At 38.7% G+C, this 27,795-nt stretch overlaps 2 protein-coding genes across 2 annotated transcripts; one reads left to right on the top strand and one right to left on the bottom strand.

The window, feature by feature from the left end:
* Positions 1-8,357: 8,357 nt before the first annotated feature.
* Positions 8,358-9,435, bottom strand: LOC146696511 (uncharacterized). The gene is made up of 3 exons (XM_085474128.1): positions 9,294-9,435; positions 8,822-8,914; positions 8,358-8,647 (listed from the first exon to the last, which is right to left on the bottom strand). Exons 1-3 carry the CDS (start codon positions 9,366-9,368, stop codon positions 8,429-8,431), a joined length of 387 nt encoding a protein of 128 aa, XP_085330254.1. The 5' UTR covers positions 9,369-9,435; the 3' UTR covers positions 8,358-8,428.
* Positions 9,436-15,968: 6,533 nt separating this feature from the next.
* LOC146696512 (uncharacterized) lies at positions 15,969-19,952 on the top strand. The gene is made up of 4 exons (XM_085474129.1): positions 15,969-16,082; positions 16,453-16,608; positions 18,951-19,043; positions 19,638-19,952. Exons 1-4 carry the CDS (start codon positions 15,978-15,980, stop codon positions 19,950-19,952), a joined length of 669 nt encoding a protein of 222 aa, XP_085330255.1. The 5' UTR covers positions 15,969-15,977.
* The last annotated feature ends 7,843 nt before the right edge of the window (positions 19,953-27,795 follow it).

Genomic DNA, 27,795 nt, shown 5'->3' on the forward strand with positions numbered 1-27,795 from the left:
AACAGCGGTCGATGTAATCTTGGAGAGCGTCTAAACTCTCCCCGTTGTCCTCCAGGGTGTTAGAGATGATAAAACAGATGTTGTTAGTTATATGACAATTGATTAGTATATTTGGTAATACTGAAGCTTGAAAAACCTTTGTTAAACTCTATGCTACCATTTGCTTTTTTTCTGCCAATTCTCCAGCGTCTGACGTCACCTACAACATGGGTCGCTTACCTTACTCGTCACTTACCGTCGCTCCGTCACCTTCCACCAGGCTCTGCGTTCCTTGTGTATTTAAAAGTAGAATGGGAGGCAGAGCCTTCAGCTTTCAGGGCCCTCCTCTGTGAAACCAGCTCCCAGTTGGATTTGGGAGATAGATACCCTCTCTACTTTTAGGGCTTCAAAATAGAGAGGGTGTCTAGTTTTAGGGTTTAAAACCTTCTTCTTTGATAAAACATATAGTTAGGGCTGGATCAGGTTACCCTGAATCCTCCCTTAGTTACAATGCAATTGCCCTAGGCTGCTGGCGGCTTCTGTTACTTAATTACTTCCAGGAAAAAGTACTTCTTTACATTATTCATTACATTACATTCACATTTCTCTGTGAAATGAACTGAAACTCACTGTCACATAATTACCATTTAATAATATAAATCTGAGCCTACAGTCTCACAAATGAACACAAATCCCTATCCTAAGGAGGACAAACATATGTTTCTCTTGTTATTGTGTTAGCAGTGCAATCTAGTTGTTTTAGTCCTGGATGCATTTTGCATTTTACCATTTTGTTCTCGCCCTTTTGTGCAATAAATGTAATGTCCATATCCACACTGTAGACTGCGGCCTGATGTCCTTGATCCTTAATTCTGCAGGTGGTCTCTTGTTGTTAAAAGAGAATTGTTCAGTTCCAAAGTGCTCACAATAGAAGATAGAGATCATTGGAGTTCTCTATCTCATATTGTTGGGTCTTTATCTTATTATATAAAGGGACTTGAGATGAAGGGTGTTGAGTTCTTATGCTATTCACAAAAGAACAAATAATAGTAATTGACTTTGTTTTTCAGGTCTTTATAATCTGAACAGTTAATATGTAAACGGATATAATGTCACATACAGCCAATCTATAACATACATAAGTCATTATTACAGGCTTGTCCTAATCCAAACAGAAATACTGCCGCAATATTTCAGTTTGTAAGAGAAGAAAACCTGGCTGTCTCTACTGTCTTATACCACTTGAACTCCTTCAGCTATTCTTCGAAGAGATAAATTGTATTTGGCTCATTTTGTGAAAAGATAAGAAAGCTTGAATTTGTCTTAAAAAATTAGCTATGCCTAGAAACAAGGGAGGAAAGGGCCTGGCTGATGTGTATCTTTAATATTTCTCTCAGAGTGGCATACCCATAGTAGTCACATGATAAACAACAGGAGGTAGAACTGGGAATGACTAATGGCAATGGTGGTAAAAAAACAAGGCTTGTGGCAACCTTCTAATATCCAGAAAACAGACAACTAAATTTAGTTTAATTAATGCACTTCCTTTGCTATTAGCGTCCAACTTAGGAATCTTACATTGAATGCAAGCTGTGTGTAAAACATTTGTAAAGATGTCTAACAGTAACAGACACCAGATCTGGGGGCATATAGAAAAAAACTGAGATATCACAGTGGTTACTGAGCTTCACAGGTTGAGCTGAGTGATTAAACATTTTAGCAGTATTTACAACTTAAAAGTGATGCTGATGCATAGCGTCATAAAGATATTGAATTGTCATAAGAATCCAGAATTAGCCATGGCAGCAATTTGGGGAATGGCCTGAGCCAGCAGAGGCACTTGAGCATAGAGTATTCATTTCTTGGGAGACTTCAAGCGTTCAAGAACAATGGGATGCGGATTTATCTCACCACGGATCAATGGCATGTGTGACAGTGCAAAGTATTTGTCAAAGTGAGGGCAATATGAAGTTGTGCAGGAAGACACTGTGTTCGGAGTCTATATTTGCTGATGTCCTGTGACTGCTTATTTCTCCTCTGCTTGATGTTATCTCACATTTTTAGCACAGCATGCAAGATTTCAACATGTGTGTGTAAGATAGTAGTGAAGGAAGTATCACATTCTTAAGCTGTTGTCGGCTCAAAAGTATATTTTACTCATTGTTCTGTCTCTGATGTTTGACATTTACTTTACAAACCAATGTATGTTCAGAGTACAGCTGTCATGGTTCCAAATTTTCATGATACATATATTTTGTGGATCAAAGATTGTGATATGTTATAGGTGAACAAGGTAGCTGCAGGGAGTGGTGGTAGTGGTTGAAACTGGTATAACTAATAAAAATCAAAGCATATAAATAGCATTAAAACCAACAAATGACTCTAACAGTATTCATTATTCAGTTTGTACACAAAATATCATGATACCTCAGTGGACTAAAACAGTAACCCAGCTAGGGAATTTTGGCTCTCACATGCTAATTTGTAGCTTTTATTTCTCAGTTCTCCTTATGGGTAGCTAAAACTGAGCCCAGAAGTACAGTAGCGCAATCAGGCTAACCACAAAGTCTAGACACACTAGTGAGTAAAGACACAGAGCATAGTATCAAATGTTAACAGAACAGTTACTGAGACGTTGGCTCAGACCTCAAAAAAACAGGAAAAAAGTCCTCAATATTTGGATCATCTCCAGATTCATTCAGTAACATAACAACAACCTAACTGCACCTGCATGAGTGATTCAGTCTAACTTAGCAGCTTTGTGGTGTGAAGCGACTCTTTGAACTTATAGAGTGTTTAAACAATTCAATTCAATTCAATTTTATTTATATAGCGCCAAATCACAACAAAAGTCGCCTCAAGGCGAGAGAGAAAAGTGTGAAAATGTTCATGCCTGTCTGAGAAAAGTATAAAAAGTGTAAAAAGTGTGTGGGGGGGGGGGGCGAGGAATAGTCAGTTTCATAGCCGCAATCCAGCATGAAACTGGAGCATCCACAAATACATCAGGAAGACGGCAGCTGAAGACTGATGGGGATGAGGAACTATCACATACGACCAAGCCCCTACATGAGGTGTACCGCTGATGGATAGATGAAGTGGTTGACCTCAAGAAACCAAAAATACAAATGGCCGACCTACGGGACACTACAGAAGCTCTGATCATAGACACACAACCATGGGCCATAAGCACCAGATATATTGAGGCAGGAGTCTACCACAGCTGACAGAAGCCAAGTCCCAGACTGCACAAAGGTGCTTCGTTGATTATCCCATACAGTACGTAGTAGCAGAATGTAAGACGCAAGCTCACACATACATTGAGAGGCACAACCAAGTGGCTGGGATATTGTGCATGAACATCTGTGCCAAATATGGATTAGAAATCCCCAAGTCCTGATAGGAGACACCACCAAAGATGGTTGAGAAAAACAAGGCTAATATCTTGTCAGATCTCAAGCTCCTGTCAAACAAGCAGCAGCTGCTGGCCAACCAAGGACCAGAAGACCATAGTTGTGATAGATGTGGTAATCCGAGCAGACAGGAACATCAGGAAAAAGATGCGTGAGAAAACAAAGAAGTACTAGGGGCTGACGGAACAACTAGAGCAGATGTGGAAGGTAAAGTACAAAGTGGTAATAGAAACTTTAACCCCCAAACTTGAAAAATAGCTCTAGCAGATTCTACAGGGAGTGCAGAATTATTAGGCAAATGAGTATTTTGTCCACATCATCCTCTTCATGCATGTTGTCTTACTCCAAGCTGTATACACTCAAAAAACAGATTCAGGTCCTTCTTTCAAAGAACACATACAAATTTTGTTAGTTGTTCATAAATGTAATTAAAAAATACCAAATTAATTTGATTTTCTTTGTATAAACCTAAAATTATTCTAAACCAGCAGAGGCTGATTCTGAACACAAAATGAATGAGTTTGTTGGGGCACTGGGGGTAGGAGGAGTACATTTTTGCACTTAAGTATTTGTAAACTCAAAGAAATAAATTCAAGTCCCTCTTTAGGCTTAAACATTTTTTTTAATCTCACTCAACGCAAATGTAGCACTCCAGCGTTACTGCAATTATTATTCGTGTGGTGAACCTAAATTATTTTCTCTCAAAGCAGTCTTTGTTACAAGAACACAAAGTTATTGAGTTACACAACGGTCCGCCTTCTTTGAAAATTTTGCGCTCTTTCAGGATCACCTAAATGAATGCAGCTGCTCTTGGCCTCTCTGTACTTTTTGGATAAAACTACACCTTCAGGTAAGGTAACATATTATTTTTTCATATATCCAATTGTGTATTTCTTTATCAGCTAAATCTATGGCAATGCTATTTATCATAGAAGCTTGTAACAGTTGTTTTTTGAACTTTTGGTGGTGCTACCATTCTCTTCTCTGCTTGAATACTATTTTTTTGACAATATAGCAAGGTCTTTTCAAAAGTGCCTTGTTTTAGAGGAGAAAAGTAAAATTTGGTGGTTATTGCATTTACATGACTCTAACATGTAATTTGAACACAATGAATTTATGTTTCCAAGGTGAACGTAATAAAATCATATAAGATCTACATGAAATTTACCAACTTAGCACCTCTTAAATTTATTCTTGTTGATATGACATGATAAAATCTAACAAGAGTGGTTAGCTGCCTTAAAGACTCGCGATATCACAAGATCACGTGAGATTTTAAACAACAGGAGGGAGGAAAGCACATGGTTTGCTTCTCGGTCATCTTGGAAAGGTAAGAGTGAATCTGTCTTCATCCATCCAGATGAAAATACTTTTTGTGCAAAGATATCATTAGTTTGTCTATTCTTTTCAGTGATATTTATTCACATTTGTTTTTTGTTGTTGTTTTTTTTAAATCTGTCTGTTTATGCCATTTTCGCTAGCTAACACGTTAGTACAACAATATAGCACAATGTCAAGCTAGCACAAGTATAAAAGCCTAATATGAAAGACATAGCTACTTCAAATGTAGATATTGCTTATAACTTAACCTCTGCAAATAAGCTAGTTGGACCCTACCACAGAAACTGTTGTGATAAATACAAATTTTATGTGTGGGTTGATTAAATGTGTAAGTTTGTAAGTTGCAATTGTTCCACAGTAGTTTACTTAACAATTGATATATGTTTTTAGTACACTGAGGAGGAAAGACCAAACATGAACTGATATTTTTTCTGTTTTTTTTATTTTTTTGAAATAAAATATTTGTCTACTTAATAAACTTAGAGACTTGCAGTGCCCTCCTGTTAAGATAACACATGTTTAATTGTGAAATGGTATTTTAGGTAAGGTGATCATTTTTAATTTGAAATTTGTGGGACTGATTTATCTAATCTGTTTCAGGACGCAGCTGCCATCCAACCCCATAAGTGACCATTGTCGAAAGGGATCATTGGCCATTATCAAGTTTGTGATTTGAATGTAGTTGGGCTAAAAACATTGAAAGGGTCTTAGTGATTGATTGAGTCCAGTCATTAATTACTTAGGGTTCACTTAAATGAAGATTAGCCTGTTGTTTATTTATTTAACCTTTGAGTGAAGGATGTGGCATTGTAAGGTGTGTAGTGGATCTCTACCTACACTCAAAAAAATAATTCATTGGATGAACTTAATTTCATCTTGCCACCTATATTCCATCTAAACAAATCATGTTATATCAATCCATCTTGATTGTGTTGTTTCAACACTAAATATGTTTGTAAGTGTAACATAATTAACTCGGCAGCTCGTGTGCTGACGAAGACCAGAGGGCGGGCCCACATTACACCGGTTTTAGAATCGCTGCACTGGCTCCCCGTGTGTTTCAGGATCGATTTTAAAGTTCTTTTATTGGTTTTTAAATGTCTTAATGGTCTTGGGCCTTCTTATCTCTCAGATCTGCTTTTACCATACGAACCCTCGCGGACCCTGAGGTCCTCTGGTACTGGCCTTTTGATTGTCCCTAAAGTCAGGACACATACTCACGGAGAGGCAGCGTTTCAGTGGTATGGTCCTCGTCTGTGGAACAGCCTGCCGGAGGAGCTCAGGGCCGCAGAGAACGTACATGTTTTTAAGAACAGGCTCAAGACCCACCTTTTTAATTTAGCTTTTACTTAGCGTTTATTTATTTTATGCTTATTTATTCTATCCTGTTATTCTATTATTAATTTAGGATTTACCTAATATTTGTTTGATTTTATTCTTATTCATTTTTTAATCTTCTTATTCTATTTATATTTATATTGTATCCTGTTCTTATTTATTTTATCATTTTACCCTATATATATTGTATTGCGTCATATCTCCAGTGTTTCCTCGGAGGGCGCTCTCTGCACCGGGGCTGTTATTGACCGTGGCTGCTGGGTCTCTGGGGTCCTCTCAGCCTGGCTGGGGGGCTCCTTTGCCTCCCTCCTGCTGTGTGCCCAGCCTGGAGGCTGCGGTCTGTGACCGGCTCCCGGTGCAGACGGCTCCCTGTTATAGTGTTTCCTCACTTGGCTCATGCGAGCCCAGCCCAATTTTTACTCTTTAAGTGTGCGCGTGTGTGTATGTGTGTGTGGGTGGGGGGATATATGTGTATTGAGAGTGTGGGGAGTGAGTTGGAGGGTGGGGTGGGCTGCTTTTAACTATGTAAAGCACTTTGTGCTACATTTTCTCTGTATGAAAAGTGCTTTATAAATAAAGATTGATTGATTGATTGATTGATTGATAATTTAAACATTAACATTCAATTAATTTGATTTTTATTCAGTTAACATTTTTTTACCAAGTTAGTCTAATTAAATAAATTTAAATTCATGTTATATTGTTTAAACACTTTGGCACATCAAATTCAAATTCAAATTCAAATTTTTATTTGTCACGTACACAGTCATACACAGTACGATATGTAGTGAAATGCTTGGACAACTGCTCGTGACCTAAAGAAAACAAAAAAGGAAAAGGCTATGAATAAGAAAGGAAATAAATATGAAAAATTAAAAAGGGTAAATTTAACTAGGAAGGAATAAAATATAAATTAAGGTTAAAAATGAAATAATTGTACAACACAAATTAGAATGAAGGGTAAATTTAACTGGGAAGAATAAGATAAAGATAAATATATAAATTAAAGTTGAAAATAAAATAACTACAACAAAATACACAATACACAATATAGAACTATATAAGAATGTATGAAGAAATCTAAATATAAATAAATATATACACAATAACAGCAGCTGTACAAGTATTAACCGGAAATGAAGAATATAGTGACCAGTGTTGTGCAAAACCAAAGTCCAGAAAGTCCAGTGTGTGTGTAAGAACCATATGTGTGGGTCAGTACTGTGTGGTGGTGTGATTGAGAGACCGTATCGCCTGCGGGAAGAAGCTCCTCCTCAGTCTCTCTGTGTTGGTCTTCAGGGAGCGGAATCGCTTTCCTGACCTCAACAGAGAGAACAGTCTGTTGTTGGGATGGCTGAGGTCCTTCACGATCTTCCTGGCCTTGGTCCAGCACCGCCTGCTGTAGTCTTGTTACATGAACTAGTAAAATATTTGTTTGTTACACCAATGTTAATCTTGTTGAATGAACAAATGTAATTTATGTCTGTAGTACTTACACCAATCATGTTTCAGTTAGTGTTTGTATTGCTTATGTAAACATTAATTTAAATTAAATTAATGAAACATACATAAATGATAACTTGCAAAACCATCTCTTTTATTTTGCTTGAACATTCTTAAAACAGTTGGCAGGATCCCAGTTCAGCCTAGCTTTCTCCCCTTTAACCATCTCATACTAAGACCACAGAACTTCCAGATCAAGAGAAAGAAAAAATACAATAAAATAACCCTAACCCTAATAATAAAAATGAAATAAGTCTGTTGAATAGTTTGCAGACAAAAAAATATTATCCCCAAAGCAACTTTGGTAAAATGTAGTAAAATATGCATTGCAAACAACAATATGAATTTTAACACAATTTAAAGCTCAGACATAACATTCAACATTACTATGTTGCTTGCATACATTAGTCCTCCATTTAATAAGGCTGTATCCATTAATAGTGACTTTATGCTATTTAACGTGTGGAGAAAACATTCAATTTTGAGCATAACTGCTCCACTCAAACAATTTGTGAAAACCAGTGTGCATTTGCCTTTGTAACAATTGCCATCTGGCAAAAATCAGTGTTTACACTTCAAGTGTATAAGACTTTAAGTTATGAACGAACAATCTTTGTATAATAGCCACAGAGCAAACCACATAGTTTATATGAACATTTTATAACTTACAATTTTAAACTTTAAAACAGTAAGCACATATTTGCATTGCAGAAACCTTGAAAAAAAGAAATATCTGGCTTGCCTGAGTCTGTTTCAAGCTCATTCACCCCATTAGTTTGTTTTTTTAGGAACTGTGCCTTGGATGACAACCTCTGTCCATCCAGCTTCATGATAATCTTTTGCAAGACTTCAAAAGTTCATTTGAGCTCCGGTGGGTAGCTTAGGTTCAGACAGTATATCAGTCCAAATAACAGAGCACAAGCAATTGCAATGCTCCTCAAACCAGTGAGAACCTCCACGCCTTCAATCAGGACACCGATGTTCTCTGGGTCATCTCCAGGCTCCGCACCCTCCTGATGTATGACATACACTCCCATCACAGTTTGTTGCATGGCTTCAGTGTTGGCCTCAGTGTTCTGTGACGTAAAATATAATAATACATTTGTTTGAGTCTAGATATGAAAAAAAAAGGAATTCAACAAAACAAGGACCAATTGTAAAATTGTAAAATCACAATTTCATATATCGAAATTACCCATAACTCCTGGAGCAAATTACATAACACAGAACAACTTGTGAATGTAACTGACCGTATATTCCTTCACAAGTTTCTCATGGTCTTCATTCAGGTAGACACACAAGGACTTCAGGATGCATGCTTGTCTTGTATGTATTGTGTCATCCTAAGAAAAAAGGGAATCCATAATGACAATATTTAGCTTTTAGGCAGCAGTTTGAAAAAGGAATACTTAGTTTGGAAGAGTCCAAAAGGCCACATGGTAAATAGACTGGTTCTGATATAGCGTTTTTCTACTCTGAGCACCCAAAGCTGCCTTTATACAACAATTCATTCACCCAATCACATTTTCGAAACTGTTTAAATAGCCTGTATTTATATAGCACTTTACTGGTCCCTAAGGACCCCAAAGCACTTTACATATCCAGTCATCCACCCATTCACACACCTCTTAGGACTTTTGCCTACCATATGTATAGATATCTTTGCTCATAAAATTGCCAGATTATGGGCATAAAAAGTTCTTAAGCACAGATCTAACCCACCTTGGAGATGGCCACCATGATGTGTCTCATTTTTCTGCCAGCCACCCCACCTTTGCCTCGAAAGAGCTCCATCATGCGTGGAGTGTACAAGTCTAGCTCATAAAAGAATCTAGATAGCAGCGGTACTGTCGATATGTGCAGGAATTCCGTGTCAATCTGAAAAACATGAACAATGCACTTATAATATGCACCAGAGGAAGGACATACCAGGAATTATTAGCTGTTTTATCACTATGTTATGTCAATATTAGTGAAGCAAGAAATAACTGGTCAACCATAAACACACTCTTGCGACATAAAGCTAGACATATAGGACATGCACCTCTTTCTCGGTGAACAGAGCTGGCCATCTGCTTTTAAAATCTGCAATGAAGGGCTGTCCTTGAATAACTTCTTGCCTTCTGTACGAAAAAGTCTTCTGCATTTTCATTGTCACTATATTGTCATTGTTTCTCTTCTGAACCTCTGAAAGCAGTGCAATTCTCTCTTTTTCCAGGCTGTCAGTGGTTTCTCCTTTTGGAGACTGCGGACAGTAATTGACTTCTGCTCTTCTAGGCTTTTTCACATTCAATGCTGCCTGACTTTTGTCTTGGGCCTTGTCCTTTAGTGAATTTACCAACACCTTCGTGATGTATTTCTGGGGAGAGAAATTAATTAAAACAAAGTTATTACTCTGACAAATTTGTGTTAATATCTACATACTGTGAAATGTGAAGACTGTTACGGTGCGTACACACCGAACGCGATAGACGCGACCAGAGCTTCAGGTTTACATATAAAGTCAATGGAGGAGCACGATGAAGCACGACTGGGGGTCCAGCTAAACTTCGGAAGCAGAGTTGCATTGAGAAAACGCTTTTCTGCCTAATTCACACGACTGACGCCTTTGAAGCGCGAAGTAAAATACGCGCTGCAGTTTGTGTGGTGCATTTTGTGCATTCGCGCTTATCACGTCTACCGCTCGAGCTGGTAAAATCTGCGGGACAGCAGCTCCTCAAACTCGGCAAGGGACAGAAGGTGGTACAGCTGAAAGCGGCCATCATCCAGACGCAGTTTCTGGAGCAAGTGGTGAAACTCACCAAACTGCTCACGCTTGTGGAAGACCTGATGGACCCAGGTACCGTGAGGACGTCCTTTACGCACTGCTCTGCTCTCCACAGCAAATAGAGAAGGGAGACTCTTTCTTCAAACGCTAGATTGACAGCTGCCATTTTAATAACATACCGTCTGGCACTACTTCCTCCCAGATCTCTTCTTCATACGCGTGAAAATTGCATATCTTAAAGCTCGACCAGTTCATGCTGGGCGCGCTTCGAGGTGCAAATGTGCACGCGATCAGCTAGGGGCGTCTATCGCGTTCGGTGTGAACGCACCGTTAGTCAGCCTTAATGCAGAGCACCAGAGAAACTATAACCCGAACAATTATCCACCTAAATCATTCTGAATTCGAAAACTAAGTGAATATATTACAAAAAAAGAAAATGCACATGCAATTATTGTGACAGATTTTATCTTACTCCTTGTTATTAACTCCCCTAAACGCTGGTTTAGTTGAATTAAACCTTTCATCAATCCAGTTAATGCGGTTGCCCGCGACTAAACTCCACTGACAAAAACAGGAATTTTAGATAGAGCATCATAAAACACTCATAAAATCACCCAAACCATGTCGGTCAGTCTTACCACTACTACCAACAATCACCAACTCCGGTTAAGCAGAAAGTAACCTGTCATTCACGGAGCTATATGCGAAGACGTTACGGCTCTACGCGGCTTTCCCGCTCTTCAAAGTTAGCTAACTCCAGAGAAGAAAAACAGTCCTACCCACGCAGATAACCATGAAACACACCTCATTCAAAATTGACAGAAACAAAAAAAAAAAAAACGAACTTACCAAAATAACCTCATCAGTTTTTGCTCTGTTGCAACAATTAGCGACTCCGGTTAAGTTTAAAAAAAAAAAAATCAAATTCACCGACTTACATTTGAAAAATGTTTGGGTCTACAACCTCCCTGCTATATATAAAAGTCCTCTAAATCTCCACACTACACAGGTAAAAAATTTTAACTACTAGTATTTATCTCTCACACCACTAACCTAAATAAATATATCAAGAAATATTACTTACCTCACTATCAGGTATGCCAAAGAAGTAACTCCACGTGCACTCGTTAACTTCTCAACGGACCTTTCCGCATCCGGTGGGCGTGGAGCATGCGCAATACATGACGCTATCAGAGTCGTTGGTTTGATGGACCTCATTCTCATTGGATTGCCATGAACGAATTTAACTCATCAAAGTTTTCTTTAATTTATATTCAACAAAAAAGAATGAATCATTTAATGAGCATAAAAATGATTTCTTCATGTGATGTAAACATATTACTACTTTGTTAATCAAACACATGCCCTAGTTGATTTTTTTGAGTGTAGTAGATATGAGCTACTAAAACATTTTAGACTTCAGCACCGGCACATGCCACGTTACCCATGCCCACACATAGACTGCCCATGTACTTTTAAGACATTTAATGCTTTGTACAAACACCCAGAGGTTGCAGCAATTATCAACATACAGTTGTCATTTGTGCACCTGTAGCAATCTTCCAACAGAGAAGTCTTATTTTTTACACATTGGCACTCATCTGAAAAGTAGTGAAACCGTTACTTGTATGTTTGAAAGTTGTACTTTTCACACAAATATATATGGAACATTTCATTCTCACAAGAACAGGAAACACACCCCACATACATTCAAAGACTTCAAGCCCGGTGTAGTTAAAATCACACAAGTTTCACAAGGATCCTCTTATAATCCTGAGGAAGATGCAGGTAATCAAGTGTCTGCAGTTTCAGCAGACAGTGCATGTTCAAGTAGCGGTTCAGATGTAGCTAAGAACTTGCCTGAAGTAATTGAGAAAAATTTTGCCGCAGTGTTGCTCAAGTTGGAGCATTTTGCACATGTGCCAGGCACAAAAATTGATGAGTTCTTAGAAGAACTGCACTACTTAAGTTCAGCAACACTGCCCCTCTCGATTGAAATTCTAGAAAGGGTGTTTCAGAAACACAGTGTCACAACTGAAAGGTCCATGTTAGAAGAGGTAGCCACTGCTATCTGTGTATCTAACCCGTTGCTCAAAGCAATCGAGAAGGGGGGACCCCTGAGCTCAACTTACATCCGCAACCAGTATTATAAAGAAAGCTTTAACACTGTAGAACCCATTGAGTACATTCTTGATGCCAAGGAAAAAAGGAGTTTTCAGTACGTGCCTGTACTTTAGTCTTTGCAGCAGCTCTTTGTCAGGAAAGGTGTTGTGGACAGGTTAGTTGAAAATCACAAGGCCCAAAATAGGGGGACTAGTGAACACCATACTTACAACTCTTCTCAGGATGGTTCATACTTCAAGCAAAACAGTTTTTTGTCAGGGGATGAGATGAGAATTTTACTGTGTTTATACATAGATGATTTTGAGATTTGCAATCCTTTGGGTACCTCTCGCAGGAAACATAAGCTTTGTGGCATCTACTGGACTGTGAGTAATTTGCCTATAGGCTCACATTCATCACTATCATCAATTTACTTGGCAGTCTTGTGTAAAACTGATGATGTGAAGAAATTTGGTTATTGCCGTGTCATGCAACCTCTTCTTCAAGATGTGAAGACTCTGGAGCAAGAGGGAATTTTCATTCCATTACTAGGCAGATGTCTTAAAGGCACAATTCAGGTTGTTGTAGCAGATAATCTGGGGGCTCACAGTATTGCTGGTTTTACTGAGAGCTTTTCTAGTGGGTACATTTGCTGATTTTGCACAGGAACCAGAACAGAAATCCAAACAAAAGAGGTAAAATCAGGTGCATTTACACTCAGGACTAAAGAACTCCATGACTCTCATGTAAAATTAGCTCATGAGACTGGTACGAGCTGTTTTGGAGTGAAAAGGCCTTGTGTTATCAGTGAAAATATTGCCCACTTCAATGTTCACACAGGTTATCCTCCAGATATTATGCATGATCTTTTTGAGGGCATAGTGCCGGTGGAGCTTGGACGCTGTTTGGCATCGCTGATATCCAATAAATATTTTAATCTTGAAACCCTCAACAAATCCATCCTGCATTTTCCGTACAAATGGGCTGACAAGACAAATAGGCCACATGTGATCACACACACATTTTCAACTAAGCCAACAATAGGTGGGAATGCCCATGAAAATTGGGCTCTGTTAAGACTGCTCCCATTCATAATTGGGCATCTGGTTCCAGAGGGTGAAATGGCATGGCAAATACTGATGGACTTGAAAGACATTGTCGAGCTTGTGGTTGCTCCAACACACACAGATGAGTCCATTGCTTATCTTCAGGCAAAAATTTCAGAGCACAGACAAAAGCACCAAGAACTCTTCCCTGGTGTGCATCTGCTCCCAAAACATCATTACTTAGAGCACTATCCTCATCTGATAAGGATGTTTGGGCCTCTTGTAGGATTCTGGACAATGCGTTTTGAAGCCAAGCACAGTTATTTTAAGCAGGTTGTGCGCCACACCAATTGCTTTAAAAATGTGCCCCTTTCGCTAGCCACTAAGCATCAGCTCATGATTTCATATCACTTGAGGTCATCTAGTATTGAAAAAAAATCCTCTACAGGTCACAAATGTCTCAACAGTTCCTGTTGATGTTTTGAAAGAAGAAATGGCTCAGACTATTGCACAGAAATTCCCTGGTACATCTGAAGTCCACCTTGCAAAGTGTGTGTCAAGCAAAGGTGTAAGTTTTAGAAATGGGATGATAGTTGCTCATGGGTGTACAGGCGGACTGCCTGATTTTGGAGAGATTGTTCAGATTTGTATTGTTCAGGAGAGCTTGTGTTTCATAGTGAGAAGGCTTTCTGGCTGGTACAGGGAACATTTCAGAGCCTTTGAGCTGACTGCATGTCCAAGCAGAGAGACTGTGTTGATTGAACTTGGTGAACTTGCCGATGAATACCCTTTGGCAGACTACTTTGTTGGGCCTCTAAGACTGGTGACATTAAAAAGACACATACATGTAATATAAGGTTTGTTATCTTTTGCATGTATAATAATGTATATATCATTTTAGTCACTATTAGTTTGTCATAATATCTTCTCTTTCTCTCTGTCTTTGTGTGTGTGTGTGTGTGTGTGTGTGTGTGTGTCTCTCGCTCTGTCTCTCTCTCTCTCTCTCTCACACACTCACACACACACACAGTGCTTAACATAGTTATTAAATCATCAGCCAATATTCGGTGTAGGCCATAGCTGTATAATCTGTATAAGCTCTATAATCTAAATATTTTTATTGCTATAGTACAATTAATGTTGTTATGCATTTAATTTTCAATATATTATCTTACAGAACTAGAACTAGAAATAAATGGTAAAGCAAATTATTATTAAGATGCCAAGTTACAATTATTTACTTTAATTTCTGAAGAGAATGTTATGCTTTATTAATTTTACTCCTGAGAGAATTCCAGTTTAAATTTGATTATAAAAATGTGAATAATTCATTTTGAAATTCTTCATCCCTGTTCAACATGGTAAAATGTTGAACTCACTGAAAAGGAAAGAGTCCCAATTACAGGAATGAACTCATTTTTATGACAGGCAGTCTAATAAATCTAAAATGTATTGACAATTAATGTGGCATTATTTTATTTATATCAGTTTTAATGGACATAGCCTGCCACACCTTTATCGAATTGCTTTGTTGAAATCAGATTTACCCTTTTAGGCTGTTGTGAAATGGCTGCAATGGTGAAACTCAGAATCATTTTCTCCGAAAATGATTCCCGGAGATTGATCCTTCCAAATGGGATGCCAGAGTCTGTCAGTGAGCTAGTTCAGCAGATAAAGGGACAGTGTGGAGTTAATGGGGACTTCAGACTTCAGTTCATGGATGCAGAATTTGGGAATGAATTCACCAACTTGGAGTCAATGTCGGACATCCAGGACAAAAGTACCATCAAGATCATCTTTAGCTCAGTTGCGCCTGTCGAGCCTGGTGAGCCACTGATCCCTCTTTACTCACCTGCTGCCACTTCCCGCACTCTAGATGACTCCTCATCCATTTCATCTCCTGGGAACTCATTTGATACAGATATATTGTCTTCTCCTGAATCTACGTCCTCAAGAGCCACTGCATGGCCCGATGTCTTCCCCATTCCCCGGTTCTCTTATGATACTCAACTACAGCTGGACAGGGCCAATGCTACTTTCAAAGAAACTGGAGCTTTGTTGAATCCTGATCATAAAATTAAGTCTGCCATTCTTGATGGTTTAGCTGAAACAATTGTTCAGTACAAGGTCTACCTCTCTGACAGGGAGTTTGATGAGGTCGCAGAAGCTCTTGTAACAACCCATCCATGTTTGAAAGAGCCTGGTTCAGTCACTGGATATGGCGGATGGAAAACAAGCTTGAAGTATAAACTTGCTAACTACCGAACTAAGCTTAGACGGCTTGGTTGCCCTGAAGTTACTGTGAATTCCTTAAAACATAAACCTGATGGCAAATGTACTCCTGCGTATGGCGTGAAGAAGCCAAAAAAAGCTGAAGTGAATTACTGCCCCACTTATCCAGCTGGTGAAACTGCAGAGACACTGGAAGAAATCAGAGTGGACCTCCTGTCAGAAGTTAAGAAAAAAAACAATGACCACAGGGTGGCTGCAATGATGGAGAAGACCTTTGCTCTCAGAAGGCAAGAGGTAGTACGTGAAGCACCGATGATTGCTGATTTCAAAATGAGGTGGCCAGCTCTCTTCCATGTGTGTGAGGTAATTGAATGGGTTTAAAACAACAGCAATATTTTGCTTCCATTGGATTATTATATAAAAGTAACTTGTGACCACATGGGATTTACTGAAGGTCAGCTAAAGCAGCCTGTGTTAGCTCAGCTACAAATATGAATGCAGGAACTTAATATACAAGAAATTAATGGATTATGCATTCACATGTATTGAACAGACTTGACTCACTTTTAAGTGGACTGAATAATGACAACACAATCCTCTGTTAATTATTTGTGGTTGTATTTGCCTTTGTTAAGTATCCTGGGTTTTTTTTAAAGGTGCTGTGTAAATCTCAGTTATAAATGTATTCTTATTATTAGTTTTGTCTGTTGGATTATTATTCTGCCTTTTGCAGGTGAGTGCAGAATTCAAGAGGATTACAACAATCCATTTGCAGTCTAAGTTCTTCTCCCAGCTGGATAGTTATTCGGCAAACTTTATGAAGATATATGCCAAGAAGGGTGGAATGCAAGGGAGAAACATTAAGACCATCATGGCACCTGCAACCCAGGTATGACAAGATATATTTATACAAGTTTGGATATTGTGTAAAGTGTAACTAAAACCAAAATGCAGTGATTTGCATTTCAAAACCATCTTTTACTTACAAATAAACATAGAAATTTGGTGAGTTAGAAACATTTGTAAATGTTTTTGTACTTGATTCTAATCTGCTGCTGAGTCATTTTTATTCTCCTTAAACTGCAGCTGAACTAACCAGTTAAATTTGTAATTCACCTTAAATATCTGTTCAGTGACATTAATTTCACTTTGATATGGAGACAAGCTAATGTGATTTCCATGTTTCCTTTATCAGGCTGCGTGATAACCTTTAGTGTTCAAGTGAGCCCAGATTAAATTGTCAGACCCTAATGTGCTGATATCACCTTACAAATAAACAACAGCACTTTAAGCAAATAATTTACTGGAACTACAATGTTTATTTTACTGCTCTGTTTATTAAAACATCAGATTCAACATTTGCTGCACCATTCATCACTAGTCCCTAAACAGCATGGGTGTTTTTTACTGTTATATTTTAGTCTTCTTTATAGATTGTTAATCCCTATCTGATAACGTCCCTAGAGTACACTTGTAGGGATTATTTCATGGAAGAAGAGTCATATGACCCATGAAACGCTCCTTTAGATTGGTTAGATATTGCTAACACTAGGGCTGGGCGATATGACCCAAAATTCATATCTCGATATTTTTTAGCTGGATGGCGATAAAGGATATATATCTCGATATTTTTTTAAAGCCATAAGTTAAGAACAAAAAGAGAGTTCTTAGTCACACTGTGTCCCAGATGTCACACGGGCACTTTTATTTACATACAGCGTAGATGTACATGAAGAAATTACTCAAAAATAAATTATCAGCATTTATTAAATAATCATGGTCCATAAATAAAAGAAAACAATGTTGTTTTTGTGCATAACAAAAAGCTCACAATTGTGCAGTCAAAATGTAAACTAATAGACGCTGAGCATAATAACAAAGAGACAGATTTCACAGCTGCACCACGTCTCTGAACAGGTGCCATTTGTGGTCCTTATACACACACAGTACGGTAATATTACGTTGAAGCACAGTACGTATTACTCCGCGAGGCTCCTCCCCGGTAGCCGTAATCCTCCGACAATCCATCAAGCGGTGCAGCTCCGTAGCTTAGCAAAGTCATATTAAAACATTTTTTGACAGATTGCTGAGCGCTGTGTACCACATAAAATCGGTTCGCGGTCAGTAAGCACAACCAGAATTCATACATACATTCATACACTGTCGATTTTTGAGAAAATGAAAGGATTTTAGGCCATGCATGTCGTTAGCGCGGTTAGCTCGCTAACACGTTGACGCCGTCCAGCCCCACGCACGGGGCGATTCGCGGTAACTCGCTAACGGAGATTTTCCGCTTTCATCTTGTCATTGCCTGCAGGTGAAGCTATGGGGGAGGGGAAGTTGTGTTCAGTGAAGGAGAGGCGAGGCCGAGTAACGTTGCATAGAGACAAAAGTGGACGAAAGAGAGGCAAACCTGCGGCTCCACAAGTATAATTATAACGTAACATAGACTTTATCGATATAAACGATATTGTCACATCTTATATCTCGTATGAAGATATATCGATATTTTTAAAGAACTCGATATATCGCCCAGCCCTAGCTAACACCACCCTTTTTATGGAAACAAGCCGGGGAAATCCTAGGTTAAGTTAACGAGTTCATAACCAACTTCGTGTGAGTGCATATCCTGATCACCAGTGTTAATCCAGATAAGGGAAAGATACCCTGGGTATGTTGAACTCGCTTCATAGTATAGGCCTCTGTTGCTCGACTTTTGGGAGAAGAATGTAATCTCATTCAAATGTTATGGGGGTGGTCAGAGGTCTGGAGAGCTGGCAGGCCAGTTCATCAAATTCAATATGAGCTAATATTTTTCTTAAAAATTATCAAATTTTCCCAGATTAAAAATTTTATATGTTTATTTGTAAGTGACATGTAGTTTTGAGACTAGGAAATCATTGCCTTCTGATTGTATGTACATTTACACATCATCCAAACTTTCTTGAATTGGGGATGGTATGGCATGATTAAACTCATAGACAAAGTAATAAATAATATTACAATGACAGATTTGTCTAAAATGCATAAAGACTATTCTATTCCAAAGGGGTAAAGATTGCAGAACAATAGCCTCTAAATTTCTCACAAAATGTTCTTTAACCCCACTGCTAGATATGTGTATGTTATATATGTGTGTTATATATATATGTGTGTGTGTGTATATCTATGTGTGGAGAGTGAGATAGAGTATATTTGTGTAATTTATGTATTTTCCCTCTGTGTATTAAGACTGCTGCTGTTGAAGTCAGAAGAGAATGCATCCTCAAAGGTCTTTGCGTGTACCTGAATGAAGATCCAGAGAAGCTGGTGAAGGATTACCTGGTATGTTAATTTGCAGTTATCCTTATCTAAGGAGATGATCAAAGATAGGCTCAAACTACATATAAAAAGCTACATGCAAGAAGTTTGTGGCTTTAAAAATTACCTTTTAAAAATAGGAAAAGTAAGGGCTTTATTTTTCTCACTAGATACTGCACGCACCATTCTTGAGTGTTTTATACTAACCTCATAAAATAATATCATCACAGAACTAATATCATATAATGATTCACCCATTCACGCACACATTCATACAAGTATTTCTATGTAGCATTCACACTTTGATGAGTGTATCAGGAGCAACTTAGGGTTTAGTAACTTAAACTTACCCATGGTTAGTTCTGGTATTCAGACTGGAGAACCCAAGGATTAATCCAGTACACAACTTGCTCTACCTCCTAAGCCACAGCCACCCCTAACTCAATATCTTAAAAGACAGGACTTTGTTGAGGTATTGAATTAGATTGTCTTGAGTCAGAAAAAATATCAGGCAGTCATTTTTGATTACATTTACATTATTATAAAGTTTCAATTAATAAAGCTTTTAGGTATTTTACATTAATTATCTCTCTCTCTCTTTTTTTTAAATTGTCACAGAACGTTGATAAAAGCATCGCCACTGCCATAGCAGAGACAGTCTTTGGAATCTGTGTCATTCGATCAGAGGGTGCGGAGCCTGGCGATGATCCTCAGGATGTTATGATTGTTCTAGAGGGGGTGGAAGTGATAGGTGAGTTGGGCAGTGTAGCTTTTGCAGTGGCAATGTTGCTTGGTCTGGTCTACTCACTGAACCTGAGCTACCCTCCGGAACTCAGGTACACCTTTGAGGTTCTGCAGAAGATTCTTATGGAGTTGGATGCACACAAACTATCCAACAAAGTACAGGTTCTCAAAACGCTTCTTTCTCGTTGAGAAATGTTGCCAATACAACAGCTACACCATGTATCTGGAACATGCACCAGAAAGAACTGCAGACAGATGATACAATGCATTTTTTATTCATTTTGAGATACACAAAATTGGTGATATTTGTTTTTTTTGAAAGTGCATCTCTTTGACCTTCAAAATCACTTGATTCAGCTGTTCATTGTAGTTAAAAAATGGTTTGAACAGGTTAAGTTTCCACCATCTCCACTACTTTTTTTCTGTGATATAACTTGCATTCGATGTATTCTTCACATGTTATGTGAAATTTGCTATAAATACAATAAATTGGAGAAAACAAAAAGATGTGTATGACAAATTTTTATTTACCTTTTAGATGTAATAGTGAAATGTATGTTAACGAGACTCTAGACTTTGTTAAATGCTCCAAAAAATTACTCTTTAAATTAACTTAAAATAATCATGGAAAGAATTTCCACGTGATTAAATTGCTTTCTATTAACATTAAAGACTTGTGTTGGAATAACTTAATTTGTATGAGTTGGTTCAACTCAATTAACTTAAGCTGGGACCAAATTTAGTAAATTAGTTGGAGAAAACCTACTGAATTGAGTTTGAACAAAAATCTTTAAGTTGGATCAACACTATTAAAATATATTGGATCAAAATGCAGTAAATACGTTGATTCATCAATCTTTAATTAAGTTGGTCCAACTTGAGTGGATTAAGTTGGAGTAACAGAATTGCATGGTGCTAAAATAAAGCAATTTAATCACGTGGAAATTCTTTCCATGATTTTTTTATGTTCATTTAAAGCAGGGGTGCTCACACTTTTTCCGCATGTGAGCTACTTATAAAATGACCAAGTCAAAATGATCTACCCACTACAAAAATCCAAAACATATACTTATTTATAAATATATTGAGGATTCTTTATATATACAATGTATATACATGCATAACCGCAATATCCAATATTTCACAACACAATTAACTATGTAAATTTTTTGTCATTACCTGAGTTTACTCTGATGACTTGCACTGAATTGAATCAGCCAGGGATGCATAGTCCGGACAGTAGCTGCTGACGGCCAGGTTTAAGAGAAAAAACCGAGAGCTAAAAATTGGAGTTAACTCGCTGACTAGCTTGTCAGTTTTACTACACTTCGCGCCGCTGTTTGCGCATGCGCAGCGACCTAAGCGTCAGAAAAAATCTGCTGTCATCTGACTGGCTTCCCTGTATCAATCAAGTGACGGGATGGATGATAGGCTGGCATCTATTTTTTTTAATGCCATGCGATCTACCAATACTACCTTTGCGATCGACTGGTCGATCGCGATCGACGTATTGAGCACCCCTGATTTAAAGAGTTATTTTTTTGAGTGTACTCGGAGCCTGTGCTAGCTTATTAGCAGCTAGCCAGCCATTGTGCTCAATGAAAGATGATGTCCTATAGCTAACTTCTTTCTTACTGTTTTCTTTTTATAATCTAATAATGTCGTATTCTGTGTTTATTATTATATAATGCCATTTTCTAGTAGAAAGTATCATTTTGAGTTTACTGAGGGTGCTACCAAAAGCAAACCATGTGGCCGGAAGAGTAACTGCAGGCAGCACAATGCGCACTCCCGTGACGTTCAAACCTATTTATTATTATAAAAGATTTCGGCTACGGCTACGGCCACACTTACACAGGTATTTTTGAAAACGGAGATTTTCCGTTTTCGTTTTAAAAAATAATCCCGTCCACAGGTAAACGCAAAAATGAAGGAAAACGCTGCTAAGAACATGCCAAAGCAACAGGTGGCGATATATTCCTAAACTCAGCTACAAACAGTTTAGGTCTTGACAAACTTCACTGATGGTTCAAATGTTTAGCAACTTTCAGTGTGTTGATTCAGCAGTCTGTATTTAAACTTCTAGTTTACTATATTTATGTATGTTTTATTTCCAGGTGAATGCAGAGTTCCTGCAGATCACTACAAAACCCCTGCAGGCGAAGTTCTTGGCTCAGCTGGACAATTTAACAGACAAGCTGATGCAAATTTTTGAGGGGAGCAAAGGGCCAAAAGATCAAGGATATCATGGCGATCAGTAGTTTGGTCAGTACTAATGATAAACCCATCAATTAAATGCAATCAATCAATTACATTTTTTTCACCCTTTTTTTCCCACCCTTGCATTAGTGTGATGACATCAACATAAAGAGGGAGCATACTCTTAAAAGCCCGGTGATCTACTTTAATGAAGCTCCAGATCTACTGTTCAAGGAGTATCTGGTACGCTTATCACACTTTATTTTCTAGCTTCAATTTGAGTTAGGTTCATCACACACAAAATGCTCATATATTCAAATAAGACAATATAATTGTGAAATATGTATTATTCTTAATAGTCATTGTTGAACCTTTTAAGGGGACAGATTCAGTAAAAATTCAATTGTTCATTTTTTTGGGGGCTGCCATGTAGGTATCTACTGCCTCTATAAACACGGTAAATGTGAAGAAAACATTAATCCACTTTCTGTCAGTGTTTAAATTCAGTTTATTTATATAGCGGTATATCACAACAACAGTCATCTCAAGGCACTTCATAAAGTAAACACTCCAATGAAGTTCAGTTAATTATTCCAATTAGTAAAAAGTCTTCTACAGGGAGTGCAGAATTATTAGGCAAATTAGTATTTTGTCCACATCATCCTCTTCATGCATGTTGTCTTACTCCAAGCTGTATAGGCTCGAAAGCTTACTACCAATTAAGCATATTAGGTGATGTGCATCTCTGTAATGAGAAGGGGTGTGGTCTAATGACATCAACACCCTATATCAGGTGTGCATAATTATTAGGCAACGTCCTTTCCTTTGGCAAAATGGGTCAAAAGAAGGACTTGACAGGCTCAGAAAAGTCAAAAATAGTGAGATATCTTGCAGAGGGATGCAGCAGTCTCAAAATTGCAAAGCTTCTGAAGCGTGATCATCGAACAATCAAGCGTTTCATTCAAAATAGTCAACAGGGTCGCAAGAAGCGTGTGGAAAAACCAAGGTGCAAAATAACTGCCCATGAACTGAGAAAAGTCAAGCGTGCAGCTGCCAAGATGCCACTTGCCACCAGTTTGGCCATATTTCAGAGCTGCAACATCACTGGAGTGCCCAAAAGCACAAGGTGTGCAATACTCAGAGACATGGCCAAGGTAAGAAAGGCTGAAAGACGACCACCACTGAACAAGACACACAAGCTGAAACGTCAAGACTGGGCCAAGAAATATCTCAAGACTGGTTTTTCTAAGGTTTTATGGACTGATGAAATGAGAGTGAGTCTTGATGGGCCAGATAGATGGGCCCGTGGCTGGATTGGTAAAGGGCAGAGAGCTCCAGTCCGACTCAGACGCCAGCAAGGTGGAGGTGGAGTACTGGTTTGGGCTGGTATCATCAAAGATGAGCTTGTGGGGCCTTTTCGGGTTGAGGATGGAGTCAAGCTCAACTCCCAGTCCTACTGCCAGTTTCTGGAAGACACCTTCAAGCAGTGGTACAGGAAGAAGTCTGCATCCTTCAAGAAAAACATGATTTTCATGCAGGACAATGCTCCATCACACGCGTCCAAGTACTCCACAGCGTGGCTGGCAAGAAAGGGTATAAAAGAAGAAAAACTAATGACATGGCCACCTTGTTCACCTGATCTGAACCCCATTGAGAACCTGTGGTCCATCATCAAATGTGAGATTTACAAGGAGGGAAAACAGTACACCTCTCTGAACAGTGTCTGGGAGGCTGTGGTTGCTGCTGCACGCAATGTTGATGGTGAACAGATCAAAACACTGACAGAATCCATGGATGGCAGGCTTTTGAGTGTCCTTGCAAAGAAAGGTGGCTATATTGGTTGCTGATTTGTTTTTGAATGTCAGAAATGTATATTTGTGAATGTGGAGATGTTATATTGGTTTCACTGGTAAAAATAAATAATTGAAATGGGTATATATTTGTTTTTTGTTAAGTTGCCTAATAATTATGCACAGTAATAGTCACCTGCGCACACAGATATCCCCCTAAAATAGCCAAAACTAAAAACAAACTTAAAACTACTTCCAAAAACATTCAGCTTTGATATTAATGAGTTTTTTGGGTTCATTGAGAACATGGTTGTTGTTCAATAATAAAATTATTCCTCAAAAATACAACTTGCCTAATAATTCTGCACTCCCTGTAGGCACACATAGGAGGTTTCTGTCCAGGGGCGTTGTGTGTTTATAGCACACATGCGTGTGTTTGTACCACCTTTGCAACACCAATTTTTCTTACCAAGCCATAGTCACAGTAAATCAAACCAAAATCCCCCAGGTAACCCTGCTAACAAATAAACAGATACACAGATGGAAATGGAAACCTAACCTCCTTCACAGAGCTAATCATTGACTCAATCCGGTTGTTCAGTGATGACGCGACGAATCCTACTTCCAGGCCTAAAGTAGTCTGCGTTTAATATGGCTTTTGTGTTGTTAACATGTTTAATGTTATGTATTTTCTTCTATTTGATCTCAAAAAGCTCCTAAAACAGTCAGTGATCACTGTTGACCTCCCTCGGCTTTTATTACCGCTAATCATTTATTTAAGCTCAGTTTTTAAAACCTTAGGATGTAACCACAGCCCAGCCCATGCAGCAGTATATGAATGGCTAACCTCGTATTGTGGATGGATTAACTCAGTTGTTCTCCTGGCTGAAGTTTGGTCCTTTTACAGCATCCTGCCATGCGATTACATTTGTTCCTGACCACCGAGAACACTCACGTTAACTTTTATCGAGTGGAAAAAAAGTTAGCTTGTTTATATTATGCTTACATGCTGTGTCGCTAGTGGTCACGTAGCACATCATTATATACCAGCTAGCCCAACTTCAGTAGCCCTACAAATGTCACTGCTTTTTAGTTTTTTGTCTTCATTTATGCTGGAAGTGATAACAGAGCTGTACGTTTTAATTTGTTTCCAAAACCCCGCAGTCAGGACATGCTATATTGTATTTAGATAGAAGCTAGCGAGCTAACTCCCTGCTAACTTCTAACTCCGTTAAATGTCACAAATTACGTTTTCATGGATGCCTGGATGTTAAACTCAATTGTTACACCTGGTAGAGCAGAACGCTGATCATTTTATTAAAGATGAAAGACTTTAGACAGTTTTTCGAATCTCAGTAATGCCATAGTGATCGTTTGATATACAGTGGGGCAAAAAAGTATTTAGTCAGCCACCGATTGTGCAAGTTTCCCCACTTAAAATGATGACAGAGGTCAGTAATTTGCACCAGAGGTACACTTCAACTGTGAGAGACAGAATGTGAAAAAAAAATCCATGAATCCACATGGTAGGATTTGTAAAGAATTTATTCGTAAATCAGGGTGGAAAATAAGTTTTGGTCAATAACAAAAATACAACTCAATACTTTGTAACATAACCTTTGTTGGCAATAACAGAGGTCAAACGTTTACTATAGGTCTTTACCAGGTTTGCACACACAGTAGCTGGTATTTTGGCCCATTCCTCCATGCAGATCTTCTCGAGAGCAGTGATGTTTTGGGGCTGTCGCCGAGCAACACGGACTTTCAACTCCCGCCACAGATTTTCTATGGGGTTGAGGTCTGGAGACTGGCTAGGCCACTCCAGGACTTTCAAATGCTTCTTACGGAGCCACTCCTTTGTTGCCCGGGCGGTGTGTTTTGGATCATTGTCATGTTGGAAGACCCAGCCTCGTTTCATCTTCAAAGTTCTCACTGATGGAAGGAGGTTTTGGCTCAAAATCTCACGATACATGGCCCCATTCATTCTGTCCTTAACACGGATCAGTCGTCCTGTCCCCTTGGCAGAAAAACAGCCCCATAGCATGATGTTTCCACCCCCATGCTTCACAGTAGGTATGGTGTTCTTGGGATGCAACTCAGTATTCTTCTTCCTCCAAACACGACGAGTTGAGTTTATACCAAAAAGTTCTACTTTGGTTTCATCTGACCACATGACATTCTCCCAATCCTCTGCTGTATCATCCATGTGCTCTCTGGCAAACTTCAGACGGGCCTGGACATGCACTGGCTTCAGCAGCGGAACACGTCTGGCACTGCGGGATTTGATTCCCTGCCGTTGTAGTGTGTTACTGATGGTGACCTTTGTTACTTTGGTCCCAGCTCTCTGCAGGTCATTCACCAGGTCCCCCCGTGTGGTTCTGGGATCTTTGCTCACCGTTCTCATGATCATTTTGACCCCACGGGATGAGATCTTGCGTGGAGCCCCAGATCGAGGGAGATTATCAGTGGTCTTGTATGTCTTCCATTTTCTGATGATTGCTCCCACAGTTTTTTCACACCAAGCTGTTTGCCTATTGTAGATTCACTCTTCCCAGTCTGGTCCAGGTCTACAATACTTTTCCTGGTGTCCTTCGAAAGCTCTTTGGTCTTGGCCATGGCGGAGTTTGGAGTCTGACTGTTTGAGGCTGTGGGCAGGTGTCTTTTATACAGATGATGAGTTCAAACAGGTGCCATTCATACAGGTAACGAGTGGGGGACAGAAAAGCTTCTTACAGAAGACGTTACAGGTCTGTGAGAGCCAGAGATTTTCCTTGTTTGAGGTGACCAAATACTTATTTTCCACCCTGATTTACGAATAAATTCTTTACAAATCCTACCATGTGAATTCATGGATTTTTTTTTCACATTCTGTCTCTCACAGTTGAAGTGTACCCCTGGTGCAAATTACTGACCTCTGTCATCATTTTAAGTGGGGGAACTTGCACAATCGGTGGCTGACTAAATACTTTTTTGCCCCACTGTATGGACCTGCAGCGGAGTTTAGGTCCAGACACGGCTAGTGACGTCAGACTGAACAACCGGATTGTTCACTAAAGTCTTGTTTAGCATCTGGATTAACATGATACACAGTAAAACCTTGAGACCATGTTGAGGATGATTTAGGCATAGCTAGTATAAAAACCCTATAATATCCTAATACCAATGTCTTTTCTGATGCATACCAGAGATTTGAGTTTACTGAATGCATTTTTCCTGCAGAAACTCATTTCCATTTTTTTTCTCCACAGTATGAAAATCAACTTACTTTGATGCTTAAGATACAGCAAGTAATCCATCACAGGTAACAGCAGGCTTGGTTTCATTTTTGTCAAAGTTACCTTACTGTTGTAGGGTAATACAATACCAACTATGCAAATCAGCGTTCACTTAGAACAGCAACAATATAGCTTTGACTACAATAAAAGCAGACATTGTGTTCAGTGTGATGGATTTCTTAACTCATGAAAGCTTCAAATAGCAAATTTCAGTCCAGAGTGGGATTTTCATACTGTAGTGAATGAATGGAAAACAATTGTTGCAGAGGTAGGAGAGAGACATGCACCATTTTAAAAATGATTTTCATTGAAAACCAGTGAGAACTGACAGCCAGACAAGGACTTATTGACAAGAGCAACCCACTCAATCATCTTGAAGAAATCAGTTTCCAGGACCATTGTAGCATGTACAAAGAGACTAAGTTTTGTGAAGGTAGTATCACTGTGGGAGGTCAGAAATGCATGGCTGTAATACAGAAAGAAAAACTGCACATCCTTTCTCTAAGAAAAATACTTTAAACACTTAGAGCTGTTTGAATTTTGTCTTATATCAGAGTGTCAGCCAATTCATTTCCCATCTCTTTATCTAATATTTGAAAAATGTTTACCATTGCAAATTATTTGCATGAGAGCACACATGTGTACGTAATTCAAAGCAGGACTGACTTGAGGCTTTTGGGTTTATATAAGTCATTTTTTTAGTTTTGTTTCCTTGATTCTACCAAATGATGGAGTTGCTGTTGTAGCTTTTATGAGCAGCCTCAGGCC

This window comes from Copadichromis virginalis, linkage group LG12 (genome assembly GCF_057382275.1).
Source record: "Copadichromis virginalis isolate Kocher_CV1m ecotype Utaka linkage group LG12, C_Virginalis_male_GT1.1, whole genome shotgun sequence".
Classification (NCBI taxonomy): Eukaryota; Metazoa; Chordata; class Actinopteri; order Cichliformes; family Cichlidae; genus Copadichromis; species Copadichromis virginalis.